This window comes from Scyliorhinus canicula, chromosome 8, assembly GCF_902713615.1.
Source record: "Scyliorhinus canicula chromosome 8, sScyCan1.1, whole genome shotgun sequence".
Classification (NCBI taxonomy): Eukaryota; Metazoa; Chordata; class Chondrichthyes; order Carcharhiniformes; family Scyliorhinidae; genus Scyliorhinus; species Scyliorhinus canicula.
Genome location: NC_052153.1, coordinates 147,966,829 through 147,982,093, shown reverse-complemented (window position 1 = coordinate 147,982,093; position 15,265 = coordinate 147,966,829). Strand labels below are relative to the sequence as shown.

Here is a 15,265-nt window from a genome sequence, read left to right as displayed (position 1 = left end):
CCTGGAACATGCTGTACTGCTGGCAGCTGCAAAGTGGAGGAACGTGACGTCAGTGTGCAGGGTGCATGACCTGCTCTTTGCCGCCACTCCAGGCAGGAAGACTCCAGCGAGTTTATAAAAAATCAAAAATCTGCTCATGGGTCAGTGCGCTGAAGTCAGGAGGAGGTGTTCTGCCCTGCTGCGTGTCGGGCCATCACATTGTTGAGGGGTCATGCAGCGCGGAACGGCCGGTATTTTGAAAGCTGGTCGCAGCCACCATTTTAAAAAGCCGGCCGTGCCATTAGTCACTTCTTCCCATGATCGGGAACACCGTGACACATGCAGTCGGGAGCGCCACAACACATGGCCCCACGACCCACCTGCGGGTCACGACCCTCGGTTTGAAAATGACTGCACTACAGATTAAATGCCACTTATAGCGTTGCTTCCACATGAATATTAATATATGTAAGTTGTAGCTATCTCTCATGTTTTTCCAATCCTGACCAATAAGTGCTGCCGGAATAATGGTGAAACTAAATCATCCTCATATAATTGACATAAAATCCTGTGACAATCCACACTCCTGGTGGGTGAAGTTCTACAACGGGCACAGTTCTGAAGAATTATGTAAATTGCTTGGATTGAACCATGTTCAAAGAAAATCCTTTTCAGTAAAATAACTGGTTAACTTTTTCTTTGATTTGGATTAAATTTACAGAAGTTAAATGCTCAGAACTTTAAAAAAAAATGAAATGAACTGTGTGCTGTTTACTGCAACTAGAACAATTATTAATAGCTGCTCTGGAGGAAGGTCATTTACAGCATGTTCTTAATTATAGCCTTGAGTTTTACTGATCCAAGTAAACAATTAGGAGTCAAAGATAGGTCTGCCAGTATCTGAACAGCTATGTTTCTGATAACGCTGTCTCCCCAAAATTGGATGAAGGCGGCAAGCAAACCTCTTCTAGATTGAGCAAAGCAAAGTGGGAGGTGGGAGGCATATATCAAGTAAGGTTCACAGGTCAGAGGTGCTAAATACTAGTAATTGCTCCAGGTTGGAGAAGGCAAGTGCATATGACAGTATGTGATGAAGAAAGTTTATATGTGTGTCGTGCCGTATTAAAGGACTATATTTGAGGTAGCCAATATATATAAAATTTCCTAGATTCATCAAAATGTACTACGGGCATAAAAAGAACCATTATTCACAGGAGTAGGGTGGACCAACCCATACAGAAAATTTACCGCTAGGTCCTCCTCTCTGGAAATCCTCCTTTACAGTGGGGTAAATACAGTGGAATGAAGACCTATGATTATCATGGAAGATTTGGGTCAGGAGAGGATCCAAAAGAGAGACCAATGCTAAACTGATGGCCCAGAGCTATTCTAAAAGAGAACCTTGCATTTATACAATGTTTTTCCTGACCTCGGGAGCCAATATGCTATCAAAATGTAGTAATCTTGTGAATTCTCTAAAGTTTATATTATTCTGTGACACTGCCATGTCTAATAGGCTTACATCTGTGACACTGCCGTGCCTAATAGGCTTACAGCGGAGTGGAGAGACTACATAATATTTAATAATGTCTATACAGTATTGTCCTTTTAATTGAAACAAAATCAAAGTGCAGACCTTGTTAACAGGCGCTATGTCGGCTCATCATATGTATGTCATGATTTTATCTAACCTTGCATCAGGTGCTGAGCGTGCTCAGAACGTTTAGAGCCCAATGGAGGAAGATGTAGTTCTGATGCTGCAAACACCTGACTCCATGATTATTTGACAGGAAATTAGATGGGCACATGTCATACCGAGCAATGTAGGTGGTCAGTCTTGACAGATGTTGAGCTAGGGAAATGTGAGTTGGGCCATTTCCTGACATTGGAAACCCATCACCTCTGCCCCCCCATCTGCCTTATTTTCATTTTTTGGAGACGTGGGTGAGCAGGATTCTGACTCTCCGAGCAGAGGACTGTCTGTTCCAAGGTGGGCAGCTGAGAAGCCCTATTTTGGTTTGCTATGACATGGGCCCAGCTCTCCAACATTGTTCTTATGCCCTTTTACCCTCACTCGCATGCCATCTCCATGCTTCTTCATATTCCCCATGTTCCCTCTATGCCACCTCATATTCCCTATTCCTCCATGTATCTTCAATAGTCACTATATACAGTCATCAGGAGCGAAGTAATAGCATGCTTTAAAATGAGCATTAAAAAGTGCACCTGTAACAATCTAAAAGAGCTGTCCCTTAAAAACACAACCATTCATATAGAAAAAAATTCCTGACCCAATGCAAAATGTGAAATTCCCTCATGTGGTCGTTCAGTAAAACCAAACAAGTATCTATTCAGAGGCGACCTCAAATATAATCCTTTAATAAACTCTTAAAACTGTCAGTCAAACTGTATACACAACCCCTAGGGAGAATACCAGTTTCTGAGATTTTGAAACCAGCCAATTATTAATAATGGGCTCAGCTATCAAAACAAACCCTTGCAACTGCAGATAAGGGAACCTATTGAAACTGGAAAAACAGATGGCTCGGTTTTTCTAAGCTAGACCAGATGGTCTGCCATTCAAGCATTCCAGGAGCAGGTAACTTGTTGTTTCATTGAAAGCTGCAGACCATTTTGTTTTCACATTTAAAAAAAAAACAATCTTTATTGTCACAAGTAGCCGGGAATCGAACCTGGGACCCTAGCGCTATGAACCAACAGTGCTGACCACTGAGCTACCATTCCTCACATTTAAAGCAGTGTATACATTCACATCATGTAGACTTGTGGGAGGAAACCAGAACGCCCAGAGGAAACCCATACAGACACGGAGAATGTGCAGAATCCCCACAGACAGTGACCCAAGCCGAATCGAACCTAGGTCCCTGATGCTGTGAAGCAACAGTGCTAACTACTGTGCCACCCCAATTCGAATTGACAGATTTCTTCAGTTTTGAATGTTTCATAGCACTTTTCCCAATAGAAGATGTACTCTAATCCTTCTCAGTACTTATCCAATGCTAATCAATTTAATGGGCTACTTAACTTTGAAGAATAGAGCCCTATGATAAGGTATTGCTGTAAGAATGCATCTTACGTATGATACAGCATCTGATAATGACATCTGAAGTTGTCTAAACATTTAACACTTGCCTGTGAGAACTTTCCCAACTCCTCAGCAGACTTCCCCCAAGGTTCACCAACTTTCAAAAAGGTGAGTTTCAGAAAACTTCCTAAAAGCACCTAGCCTAATAAAAACACCAGGGGACAGAAAAAGTAAATTTTCCAGCGAGCTGTGAATGGCGAACCTGAATGTCAGAGGACAAGCAAGCGAGGTTGTGGCCTAAACCAAATCTCGTCCTGCCTATGGGAAGATTGTGTAGACCATTTTTTTTTTTGGAAATTTAATTTTATCATGTAGAGAACAGTTTGGTGGTTCCTGACCCCAATACTGACTCTTGGAGGACATTAAAATCCATATCCTAATGTCTGTCACATATCTTGAGGTATACTGGAGTGCAGGTTATTTTTTATCCACTTTGTTATGAGGGTGTGCTATATTGAAGAACACCAAGTAATTTGAAATGTCATCTATATATAATAGAACGTTTGGTGGTAAACAAAGGACACTGGCCTACAGTAGCTACTAAATTGCATTCGTGAAGACTCACAAGTCACTTTATGGAGACGGAGAGTGGGATTCTCCGGTCCCTGCCCACTGGGTGATGTTGCGGCCGTCGGGAGCGGAACCCGGCCCATAGTCTACAGAACTCTCAGAAACAATGGTGAAACTGTGCCCCAGATTGAAACTGGAGAGGGGCCATGTGACCCAACTCTCTGGTAGAAAAAATATTAGAATTTAATTAACAGATAGAGACTGTAACAGGTATAATAGGCAGCGGCCTTACCCACCGACTCTCTCTTTATCTCTCTGAAACGTCTCTCAACAAAACTGAGCCTTGTTTGTGGTCCAAAAACCCACCAAAAGACCTCATTGCTGCCAAACAGGAGTTCTTAAAGGAGGGTTCCAACTCAATGCCACTGCCTTCGAGAGAAAACAAAATCAAATTGCCATGACTGCAAAGCAACTGCTTCAGTGAGAACCAAATTATCATGAAAAGTGATTCTCTGGCTGTGAATAAGCATTTGGACAATCCATGAATTATTTTTCTGATCTGACCTTTCTATTACTGACCAAGTTTTAAGTAAGTTTTATTTGTTTTCCGCATGCCTGTGGAAGTTGTGTATGTTTTTTGCATTCGTGGGAAGTTGGACATGTTTATACATTTTAAATCTCTTTGTTAATTTCTATATCATTGCCTGAGTGAGTCTTAGTAATAAAACAAACTCCTTGTTAACGCAAGAAATCTGGCTGGCCTAATTCCTAGACTTGCTAGACAGAGTTAAATGTATATTAAATTGGAAATATCGCAATTTAAAACAATTCAAACTCTGGTTATAGCCCACCCAGGAGTAGAAAAAGTGAGTAGTCAGTGCACCCCTCCTAACCTGGATTGCCATTTATCATGAAACATTGTCTATTTCAGTATGTGCAAGTTGCCCTGGTAATGTACTTTAGAAAAGAGGGGTTTCTTCTTCAGAAAACTTCCACAATGAATCATTGCTTAATATTAGCATCAGAACAATTGCTTTTACCATTTAATTTATTATTAATATGCCTTATAGCCAATGTTGTTTTGACCGGTTTCTGTACATGTCAGGTATCTGTGACCAAGGGCGCAATCTACCGGCTGTTCAGGCTGGCGGGATATTCCGGTCCCACGCCGGCGCACGGTTTTCCCGGTGTCAAGGGGTGTAGTCACTGGGAAATCGCCTTGACAATGGCAAGGTCGATAAATCCCGCTGGCGGGCCATCTCCGCCGCCAAAAAGCACGCGGCGGTTGGTCGGTAAATCGTGCCGTGTGTTTCAGTCTGCAAACTAAACAATTAGGAGATCCACGTCAAACTATTATCTGTTTGCCTGAAAAAGAATACATACTATCTCCCAATAGAGACACAGTTGAATCCCCAAACTTAGAGGACTTGCATGCAGATTGACAACATTTAAAGTCTCTGCAGAGGTTGATGGCTGTTAACCAACATAAAATTGCATAGCTTAACTAGGACAGGTAAACCTCCTGCTGTTAATGCAGCTAAACTTGCTATACGTTTAGGTCATTGTCTTTCAGGGCTCCTAGCATTTGCCTGAGAAGTTTCAATCTACCCATCCAGACACAATCAATAAACCAATACGGTTGTCAGCCATCAACAACCTCCAGGAGGACTGAAGAGTACTTTACTCATAATTAATTAATGAGTCTGCTGCAAATGACTGCTTCATTCCAATCTCCTGCCACTAGTTGCACCTTTTTCATGTCAACCTGACACTTAAAAGACACTTCTTAACTTTCCACTTCCCACTCGGAATAGAAAGCAAGTGAAGGTTACAGGCTTGAGCCTTTGCTGGAGGAGGGAAGATGTTGCTAATTCCTCTTTATGGTTATTCTTTGTCATGATGCCAGCCTTTTTACCCAAGACAGCTAACAGCTGCCCTCTTCATTCAGAAAATAAACAGCCATAATTTGAAACCATGTTTACCAAAACAATTGCAAAGCAAAAGCTGTGAATTTCACCCATAATGGTGAAATTAGTCTAAATTACATGATTGATTGGTATGACATTCCATTCTAACATGAAATAATAGGGAAAGGACTCAAAGAGCACTTCTCTGAGGGCTTTGCATCAACTTTGAAGGTCTAACTTATTGCATTCACTCGTAAGCAGCAATGACCTTACCATTTAGTGTCCTGAGGGATCTCTGGTGCTTGACACTTTTGACGTCTACATCTCAGAAGCTGCATTTCACAAATCAAAGCCTAGACTCTTTAAACATATTGTCCAGTTTGCCAAGTATACCTTAATTTTCATTGCAGGTGGTTCCTAGTCTCTACAATTGCTAGGAAATTCTGAATCCTTTTCTGTAAAATTAAGGATGTCAGAAGGTTTTAAAAGATCAAATCTTTACTTTTCAGAATGGGAGCATCTGACAACATCTACAACGGTCAAAGTACATTTATGGAAGAGCTGACAGAGGCAGCCGAGATCATAAAAAAGGCAACATCTCAATCTTTAATCATCTTGGATGAATTGGGAAGAGGCACAAGTACTCATGATGGTACTGCCATCGCTTATGCTACTCTGGAGCACTTTATTAAGGATGTAAGTATTTTGCATGCAAAAATGAAATCCCAAAATGCTGGAAATGAGTGTTCAACTCTAAAGCAATTAGCTTGTGCTCCTAAATTAGTGTTAAAAGTGGATCTTGGTGCATGTGTATCGTCAAACTGCTGTTTTGATGCTGTTGTTTTGCTATATGAATCTAATTTCCAGACTGAGTGCCTATCCATTCCATTGGCCAGCAGATTGTGTCCATAGAATCATAGAATGGTTACACCACAGATGGAAGCTATTTGGCCCGTTGTGTCTGTGCTTGTTCTCTGCAAGAACAGCTCATTGGTTTCCACTCCCCTGCCATTTGCCGATGACCCTGCATTCCCTTTCTCCAGGTCCTTGTCCAATTTCTTTTGAAAGCCCCATTTGTATCTGCCTCCAACACTCTCTCTGGCAGTGTTTCTACTTGCTGCGTAAAAAGATTTTCTTCATGCCACCATTGATTCTGCCAATTGCCTGAAATTGGCGTCCTCTGGCTTTCAACCCTTTTGACAATGAGAACAGTTTCTCCTTATCTACTCTGTCTAGATCCCTAATAATTTTCCCAAATTCCCTAGATTTGGGGAAGGTCCCATTATATTGGAAGATAGCAAATATAATTCCATTATTCAAGAAGGGAAGCCGAAAGCTTCATGGCAGTTAGCTTAACACCTGTCGTGGGAAAATGTTAGAAGTTATGATTTAAAAGGTTATAGTAAGGCACTTGGATAAGCTCAAGGTAATCAGTCTTTTCATATCGATATTTTTATCAAAGAGTTTTCATTACAACACAATAATATGAAACAGTCAATACAAGTTACAATGCAAGAAGAACAATCAAGAACCCACACTAACTTAACCCTACAACATTAAACCAAACCCCTTAACAACAACAACTCTTTAAAAAGGGAAATCAGTGGCTGCCATGTGGTAGAACCCTTCTACAGACCTGACCCCATAATGGTGTAATTGACCTCGTCACTCAACCAAGCCGAAGCACTGGGTGGAACGGAAGATCTCCATTCAAATAGAACTCTGCTCCGGGCTTTTAACAAGGCAAAAGCGAGAACATCCGCCTTCACCCCCATCTGCAGCACCGTCGATCCTGATATTCTGAAAATGGCTACCAACAGACATGGCTCCAGATCAACATTAAGAATCTCTGACATGGCTCTATGGAAAGAGACGCAAAAGCTCTCTAACTTAGAACAAAACCAGAACATCTGCATGTGGTTATCCTCGCTTCACACCTCATCATCCAGAAAAAGACCCAATGCACTTTCCCATTTCACCTTTACCTCATCCAACTCCGCTGACGAGACCTGGCTGTAAATACCCGAGATGCTCTCTCCACCAGACCTGGCAACAGACAAGATTCTGTTCATCCGGAAGGAAGGTGGTGCAAAGGGAAAAGAGGGAAAAATCACATCTGAAACTATCTAAACAGATTGGAACCAGGGAGTTGAAATTTTTTCCGATAGCTCCTCGAAACTGTCAAACCTTCCCTGCACAAGCAAGTCCCCAAATCTCTTCAAACCCTTCCCCTCCCATGACCTAAATGTTGAATCTGAACCTGTAAAAAAGAGATGATTACTGCAGATAGGGGCCAGCAATGACATGGAGAAGTTTAAAATGATGTCCAGGCCCCAGGTTACTGTGCATGTGGAGTTTTCACATTCTTCCCGTGTCTGTGTGGGATCTGGGTGTCCTAGTGCAAGAATCACAAAAGGCTAGTATGCCAGTGCAGCAAATAATTAATAAAGCTAATAGTTCTTTAAAATATTTTTATTCTCCTCCTTTTTCACATTTTCTCCCAAATTTTCACCCACCAACAATAATCAGTAACGAATATAATGTCAATCCCCATATCAATAATAACGAACCCATCCTCCCACCAAAATAATAAAGCTGATATAATGTTATTATTTAGCGTGAGGGGAATTGAATACAAAATTCAGGAGGTTTACGCCTCAGTTATACAGGGCACTAGTGAGATCACATTTGGAGTACTGTGTATAGTATTGGTCACTTTATTTAAGGAAGGATGCAAATGCATTGGAAGTGGTTCAGAAAAGGTTTGCAAGATTGATACCTGGAATGGGTGGGTTGTCTTATGAGGAAAGGTTGGACAAATTAGGCTTGTGTCTGCTGGAGCTTAGAAGAGTAAGAGGTGACTTGATTGATCCTGAGGAGTACTGGCAGTGCTTGTGGAGAGGAAAAAATCTGTAGTTAGGTCACAGCTGGAGGACTGTGCAGTTCTGGTTGCCTCACTATAGGAAGGATGTGATTGCACTGCAGAGTGTGCAGAGGAAGTTCACCAGAATGTTGCCTGGGATGGACTATTTGAGCTATGAACAGAGGCTGGAAAGGCTTGGGTTGTTTTCTTTGGAGCAGAGAAGGCTGAAGGGGGACCTGATTGAGATGTATAAGATTATGAGGGATATGGTCAGGGTGGATGGAAAGCAGCTGTAGTTGAAGTGTCAATAGCAAGGGAACGTAGGTTTTAAGGTGAGGGGCAGGCGGTTTAAAGGAGATTTGAGAAAAGGTTCTTTCATGCGGAGGGTGATGGGAATCTGGAATAGACTGCCTGGGAGGGTAGTAGAGGCGGGAAACCTCACAAACTTGAAAAAGTATGTGGATCAGCATTTGAAATGTCATAACACTCAAGGCTATGGGCCAAGAGCTGGAAAGTGGGTTTAGTGTAGTTTCGTTGGTGCAGAGTCGATGGGCCGAAGGGCCCTTTCTGGACTGTATGATTCTGACTGATTAGCTGTTTCCTTTACTGGGAGAGTCTGGATGGGGATCACTATTTTAAAATAAAATACCCATTTTAAACTGAGATGGTTGGAAAAGATTATCAGAAATAGGATCTATGCGCATTTGGAAGTGAATGGTCTTATTGGCGACAGACAACATGGTACATGGGAGGTCTGTCTCACTAATTTAATTTAATTTTTTGAGGAGGTGACAAAAATGATTGATGAGGGAAGGACTGGATGTTGTCTACATGGACTTTAGTAAAGTATTTTATAAGGTCCCTTGCTGTTGCAAAAGATTAAATCACATGGGGTCAGGGGTGAACTAGCTGGATGGATCGAGAAATAGCTTTGCCATAGAAGACAGAGGGCAGCAGTGGAAGGGTGTTTTTCTGAATGGAGTTCTGTAACTAGTGGCATTCCGCAGGGATCAATTCTGAGACCTCTGCTCTTTGTAATATATATAAATGACTTGGAAGCAAACACAGCGGGTCTGATTAGCAAGTTTGAAGATGATACTAAGATTGCAGGAGTTGTGGATAGTTATGAAGATTGTCAGAGAATACAACAGGATATAGGCTGCAAAATTGGGAAGAGAAATGGCAGATGGATTTTAATTTGGACAAACGTGAGGTGATGCATTTTGGTAGATCCAATTCAGCTGGGAGCTATAAAATAAATGGCAGAACCATCAGGAGCATAGAGACATAGAGAGATCTGGGAGCGCAGGTCCACAGATCCTTAAAAGTGGCAGTACAGGTAGAAATGGTGGTAAAGAAAGCATATGGCATGCTTGACTTCATAGGATGGGACATTGAACATAAAAGCTCGAAAATCATGTTACAGTTATATAGCATGTTGGTTAGGCCACATTTGGAATACTGTGTCCAATTATGGTCACCGCACTACCAGAAGAATGTGGAGGCTTTGGAGAGAGTACAGAAAAGGTTTACCAGGATGTTGTATGGTATGGAGGGTATTAGCTGCGAGGAGAGATTGAATAAACTGGGAGTGTTCTCCCTAGAGAGATGAAGGCTGAGGAGTGACTGATAGAAGTTTATAAAATTATTAGGGGCATAGATAGGGTGAACAGTTGGAGGATTTTTCCCAGGGTGCAATTTAAAACTACAAGGGAGCACAAGTTCAAGGTTGGGGGGTGCGGGGACAGGTTCATGTGCAGGGGCCATTTTTTACGCAGAGGGTGGTGGTAGCCTGGAATGCACTGCCCAGTGAGGTGGTTGAGGCAGATACGTTAGCAATCTTTGAGACTTATCTGGATAGGCACATGAAAAGACTGGGTATAGAAGGATACAGATAGTTGGTCTCGATAGGACTCGTGAGCGGCGCTGTTTTGGAGGGCCGAAGGACCTGTTTCTGTGCTGGATTGTTTTTATTTATGAGGGAAACTTCCTCATTCAGAGGGTCATGACTCTTTGGAACTTTCTTCCTCAAAAGACGGTGGAAGCAGTCTTTAAAATATTCAAGGGCAGAGCTGGACAGACTCTTGGTAAGCAACGGAGTGATAGGTTATATGGGGTAGGTGGCATGCCTATTTGAAGTGATTATCAAATCAACCACCATCTTATTAAATGGCAGAGCAGACATGAGGGGCTGAATGGCCTACACTGGCTTCTTATTCATATGTTTCTTAAAATGCCTTGAATTGGACACAGTTCTGTACTTGAGAGCGAATCAGTGTTTTGTAAAGATTCATTATAACTTCCTGCTTTTCTTTTCTTTTTTTTTTATAAATTTAGATTAGCCAATTATTTTTTCCAATTAAGGGGCAATTTAGCGTGGCCAATCCACCTACTCTGCACATTTTTTGGGTTGTGGGGGCGAAACCCACGCAGGCACAGGGAGAATGTGCAAACTCCACACGGACAGTGACCCAGAGCCGGGATCGAACCTGGGACCTCAGCGCCGTGAGGCGGTTGTGCTAACCACTAGGCCACCGTGCTGCCCTTACTTCCTGCTTTTCTACTCTTTGTCTCTCTTTACAAAACTCAGGATTTCATGTGCCTTTTAACCACTTTCCCAACCTGCCCTGTCACTTTCGAGGATTTGAGTTTGTTTGCCCCCAGATCATTTTGCTCCTGCACCCTCTTTAGAATTATGTCCTTTATTTTATATTGGTACTTTTTATTCTTCCTACCAAGATCTACCAGTTCATATTTGTCTGCACCTAATTTCACCCATTTGACCACCCTTCTAGTCCAATACTTCCAATTTTTGGGCCATTTGCAAATTTAGAAATTGTGCCTGTATATATTAATAGATTATTAAGACATATCAAGAGAAGCAGATGGTCTTGTGGGAACCCATTCCGTTTCCTATCATTCAACCAACTTTGTATTCATGCTGCCACTTTCCTTTTTATTCCATGGGTTTCAACTTTCCTGGAAAGTCTGTTATGTGGTACTTTTTAACGGCCATTTGAAATCCATAAACACCAAATCAACCATGTTACACTCATCAAATAATTGTGTTCACACTATGGTTGCACCTACACCTGATAAACTGCAGTGATTCAGGAAGGTGGCTCACTATAACTTTCCAAGGACAATTAGGATGGGCAGGAAGTCCTGTTTCAGAGAGCTGCTGAATAATGAGAGGCTGACGGGCCTCTATACATCAGTAGCACCAGTGGGAATGTGGCCACTGCTGATACTGCACTTGAACGGTGAGGAGGCGAGCTGCAATTGATTGGAGCCTTGGGCGTCTGCGTGGATCCCGCCCCCGCCGGCTGCCGAATTCTCCGTAACCGGAGATTCTTCGGGGGTGGGAGCAGCGCCGGTCAGCGGCCGCTCGCAGCAGCCACTCCCCCCCCCCCCGGTGATTCTCCAAACTGCGATGGGTCGAAGTCCCGCTGGTTCTATGCGGGTCCGGCCGGCGTAAATTGGACTAGGTCCCTTACCGGCGGGACCAGGTGGCGCGGGCGGGCTCCGGGATCCTGGGAGGGGGGGGGGGGCGCGCGGGGCAATCTAGTCCCCGGGGGCCTATGCCGTGGGGGCACTCTTCTCCTACGCACCAGCCATGTAAGCCTCCGCCATGGCCGACGCGTAGGTGAATCCCCCCTGCGCATGTGCGAGGATGACGTCAGCAGCCGCTGACGCACCCATGCATGCTCGGACCGGCGCCGGCTGGCGGAGTCCCTTCGGCGCCAGATGGCGTGGCGCCAAAGGCCTTCCACGCCGGCCGACGGGGCGCAAACCACTCCGGCGCTGGCCTAGCCCCTGAAGGTGCAGAGGATTCCTCTGCACCTTTGGGGCGGCCCGACACCGGAGTGGTTCACGCCACTCCGTCCCGCCGGGTACGGGGGAATCCCACCCTTGCCTTTCGGGTTCGGTGAAGTTGGTGGGGGTCTAGCGATTTAGATTGGGGAGAGGACAACCTAGCAGGGTGGAGCATGTGGGGTTACATGTTTAGGGTGGTGGTGGTGGGGGTTCCATCCAATGAGTTCAGGGGGTAAGTTAAGGGGGAAACGCCAGCCGACCTGCTGGGCAGGCCACTTGGTTTGGACCTCTCCTGCCATTGGAAGTGGGCCTTAATTGCTCGAGAGCCTCAATTGACCTATTAGCAGGTAGGCTGCCTGATGCCACCCTTAACTCTGGTTTAATTGTGATGGGAACGAGGGGGGTGTAGTCTCTTGGGATTAAACTGACTGGTAGTTGCTGTGCTCGAAAAATAAAAAGGTTATAAATAATAGAAATGATTGAACAACATTGTACTGATTCGGGACGAACAATGCATAAATTACCGGCTTATTTTGTTAATTCAATAGCAAAATGACAATTTGGCCCAGTAAGTTTCCATTTTGTGGTGAAATGTTTTTGGTCTTATTCTCCAAAGTTATCAAGATTTTGACCTGTTCAATTTTCTGGCTGCTTTTATGGTCCTCTGTGTTACATTTTGGAAAAATTACTTGACTGCTGGCTGAGAGCTTGCCTTGCAGCTGAGCACCATTTGTGAGTGAAAACACTGCCAGCAGAGAAAGTTTGAACACTAATCATATATTTGGCATAATCACAATCCCTCTACAAGAAAGGGACATTCACTTAAGCTCAGAAAAGTGAAAGAGACAGTTTATATGGATACATTATCATGAGTACACAAGGATATTTGACCTGTGAAGTATGCTTTGCCATTTTATGAGCCAGGGCACCTTACCTTTGCCTAAATCGCAATGACCTTTATTTTATTCATACCCCTTTGTACTCTTAGTTGCCGATTAAATATTTCACTTGCTTTTAAGTAGCTCAATTGATTTGAAATCCATGGCCTTCTGAAGCAGTGCATTCCACACACCATATGCAAAGCTTTCTCCCACAAGTCCTGAAAGACGTGCTTGTCAGGTGAATTGGACATTCTGAATTCTCCCTCTGTGTACCCAAACAGGCACTGGAGTGTGGTGACTCGGGGATTTTCACAGTAACTTCATTGCAGTGTTAATGCAAGTCTACTCGTGACACTAATAAAGATTATTATTACGTTTTCGAGAATCCCTACTCTACAGAAGGAAACTATTCAGCCCATCGAGTCTGCACCGGCCCTTGGAAAGAGCACCCTACTTAAGCCAAGCCTCCACCCTGTTCCTGCAATCCAGTAACCCTACCTAACCTTTTGGACACTTGAGGGGCAATTTAGCATGGCCAGTCCCTGCACGTCTTTGGACTGTGGGAGGCAACCAGAGGAAACCCACGCAGACATGGGGAGAAAGTACAAACTCCACAGACAGTCACCGGAGGCCGGAATTGAACCCGGGTCCCTGGAGCTGTGAGGCAGCAGTGCTAACCACTGTGCCACCATGTCGCCCTAGTTGTTAGAGCCAGAAAGAGGACATTTGACCTATTGTGTCTGCACCAGGTCTTCAGACAAGCATCATAATTTAGTGCCAATCTCCGGCCTTTTACCTGTACCCCTGTGGATTATTTCTATTCAGGTAATTATCTAATGCCCTCTTGAATGCCTCGCTTAAACCTGCCTCCACCTCACTTCCAGGCAGTGAATTCCAGACCTGAACCACTTGTGTGAAAAAGTTTGTGTTCTCATTGTATTTTCTTCTTATGCAAATCACTTTAAATCTGTGCTGTCACATTCTTGAACTTTTTAGATATAGGAACAATTTCTTCCTATCTACCATGTCCAACCACCTCCTGGTTTTGAATATCTCTTCTGAATTCACTTTTAACTAGTTTAGCTCAAATTCTAGTTTTATGCTCTTTCTACTGGATGCCCCGTGGAGCAAAGAGTCTTTCCTTGTCTATTCTTGTCAATTCCTGCTGTCACAATGGAAAAATATAAAACCAACCTTAACTGCAACAGTAGTCAGGGAAACTCTGATTAAAATTAATTTGTTGTTTTGACATATTGTACTCACTTGCCCTGCAGCTTCAGCTGAAATTGTATGTAGGATATATACTTATTCTGTTACTTGAAATGGCTATTTCCATGTTGGGAGATTAACACTGGACATTTCTATAATTTTGTGTGTCTTAATCCAGAATGATTGTCCGGCATAATTTGTAATTGCGTTCTTTATAGTATTTTTTGAATGATGTGCATTGTGAAAAGTGGCATGTGCCGTCATATGAAAAAGTTTTTTTTCATGGAAATCCTAACTTTGTAGTTACCACAGGTCTGCCACCATTGCCGATGATTTTTCTTTTCTTGCTGAATAAACATTTTTGACAGCTTCAAGCCGTTGCTGTAGGGATGCCGATTGATCAACATTCACAGTTGTGTTTCATGTCAATGTTGGTTCATTGCTGCAAGGGCTTTTAGCAGTGTATCCTGGCAACGCATTTCTATTTTTACAAGTTGTATTATGTTAGATTAAAACCGTACAACATGGCATAATTGCAAACAATGATGCGCACGGTGGGACAGGGATAAAGAGGTGTTTAACAATCTTTGTTGGCAAAACCTTTGGCCCATGGTTTGTTACTTTGTATTGTTTGCCATTCTAAATAAGCCAATAAAAGTTTGCAATTTGATGCAATTAACTGCAATTGACAGCTTATGCAAAATTAAGCATAGACAATTTAAATCATCTATTGAAGAAAGGGGCAAAAGCAAAGAGGTTATTTAGAATACAATGAGGTGATGTGAGAGTTAAAGTATTGGAGCAACATGCTTTTGATGCGTGTAATGCATTTTCTCATTACTGATTTCTATTATTCTTGTGTTGCTGTTTTCTAAATCATTGCCGTAGGAATGATGATTTCAGAAATGATTTCTAGTTGATTGTTTCTGTGAATTGGTCACCACCTTACTTGAAATAATTTCACTTGAATTTTTTTCACCATTTCATTTTTGTA

The 15,265-nt window shown here is 42.9% G+C and overlaps 1 protein-coding gene across 2 annotated transcripts in view; it reads left to right on the top strand.

Moving 5' to 3' along the window:
- Window positions 1–15,265, top strand: part of msh3 (mutS homolog 3 (E. coli)) — a 378,564-nt gene that overhangs the window by 303,658 nt on the left and 59,641 nt on the right. The window contains exon 21 of one of the 2 annotated variants that reach the window (XM_038805383.1): window positions 6,012–6,198. In XM_038805383.1, coding sequence (XP_038661311.1) covers window positions 6,012–6,198 — 187 coding nt within the window. Of the gene's footprint in view, window positions 1–6,011; window positions 6,199–15,265 lie in introns of those variants that run through there. The other variant, XM_038805384.1, reaches the window with a different exon arrangement.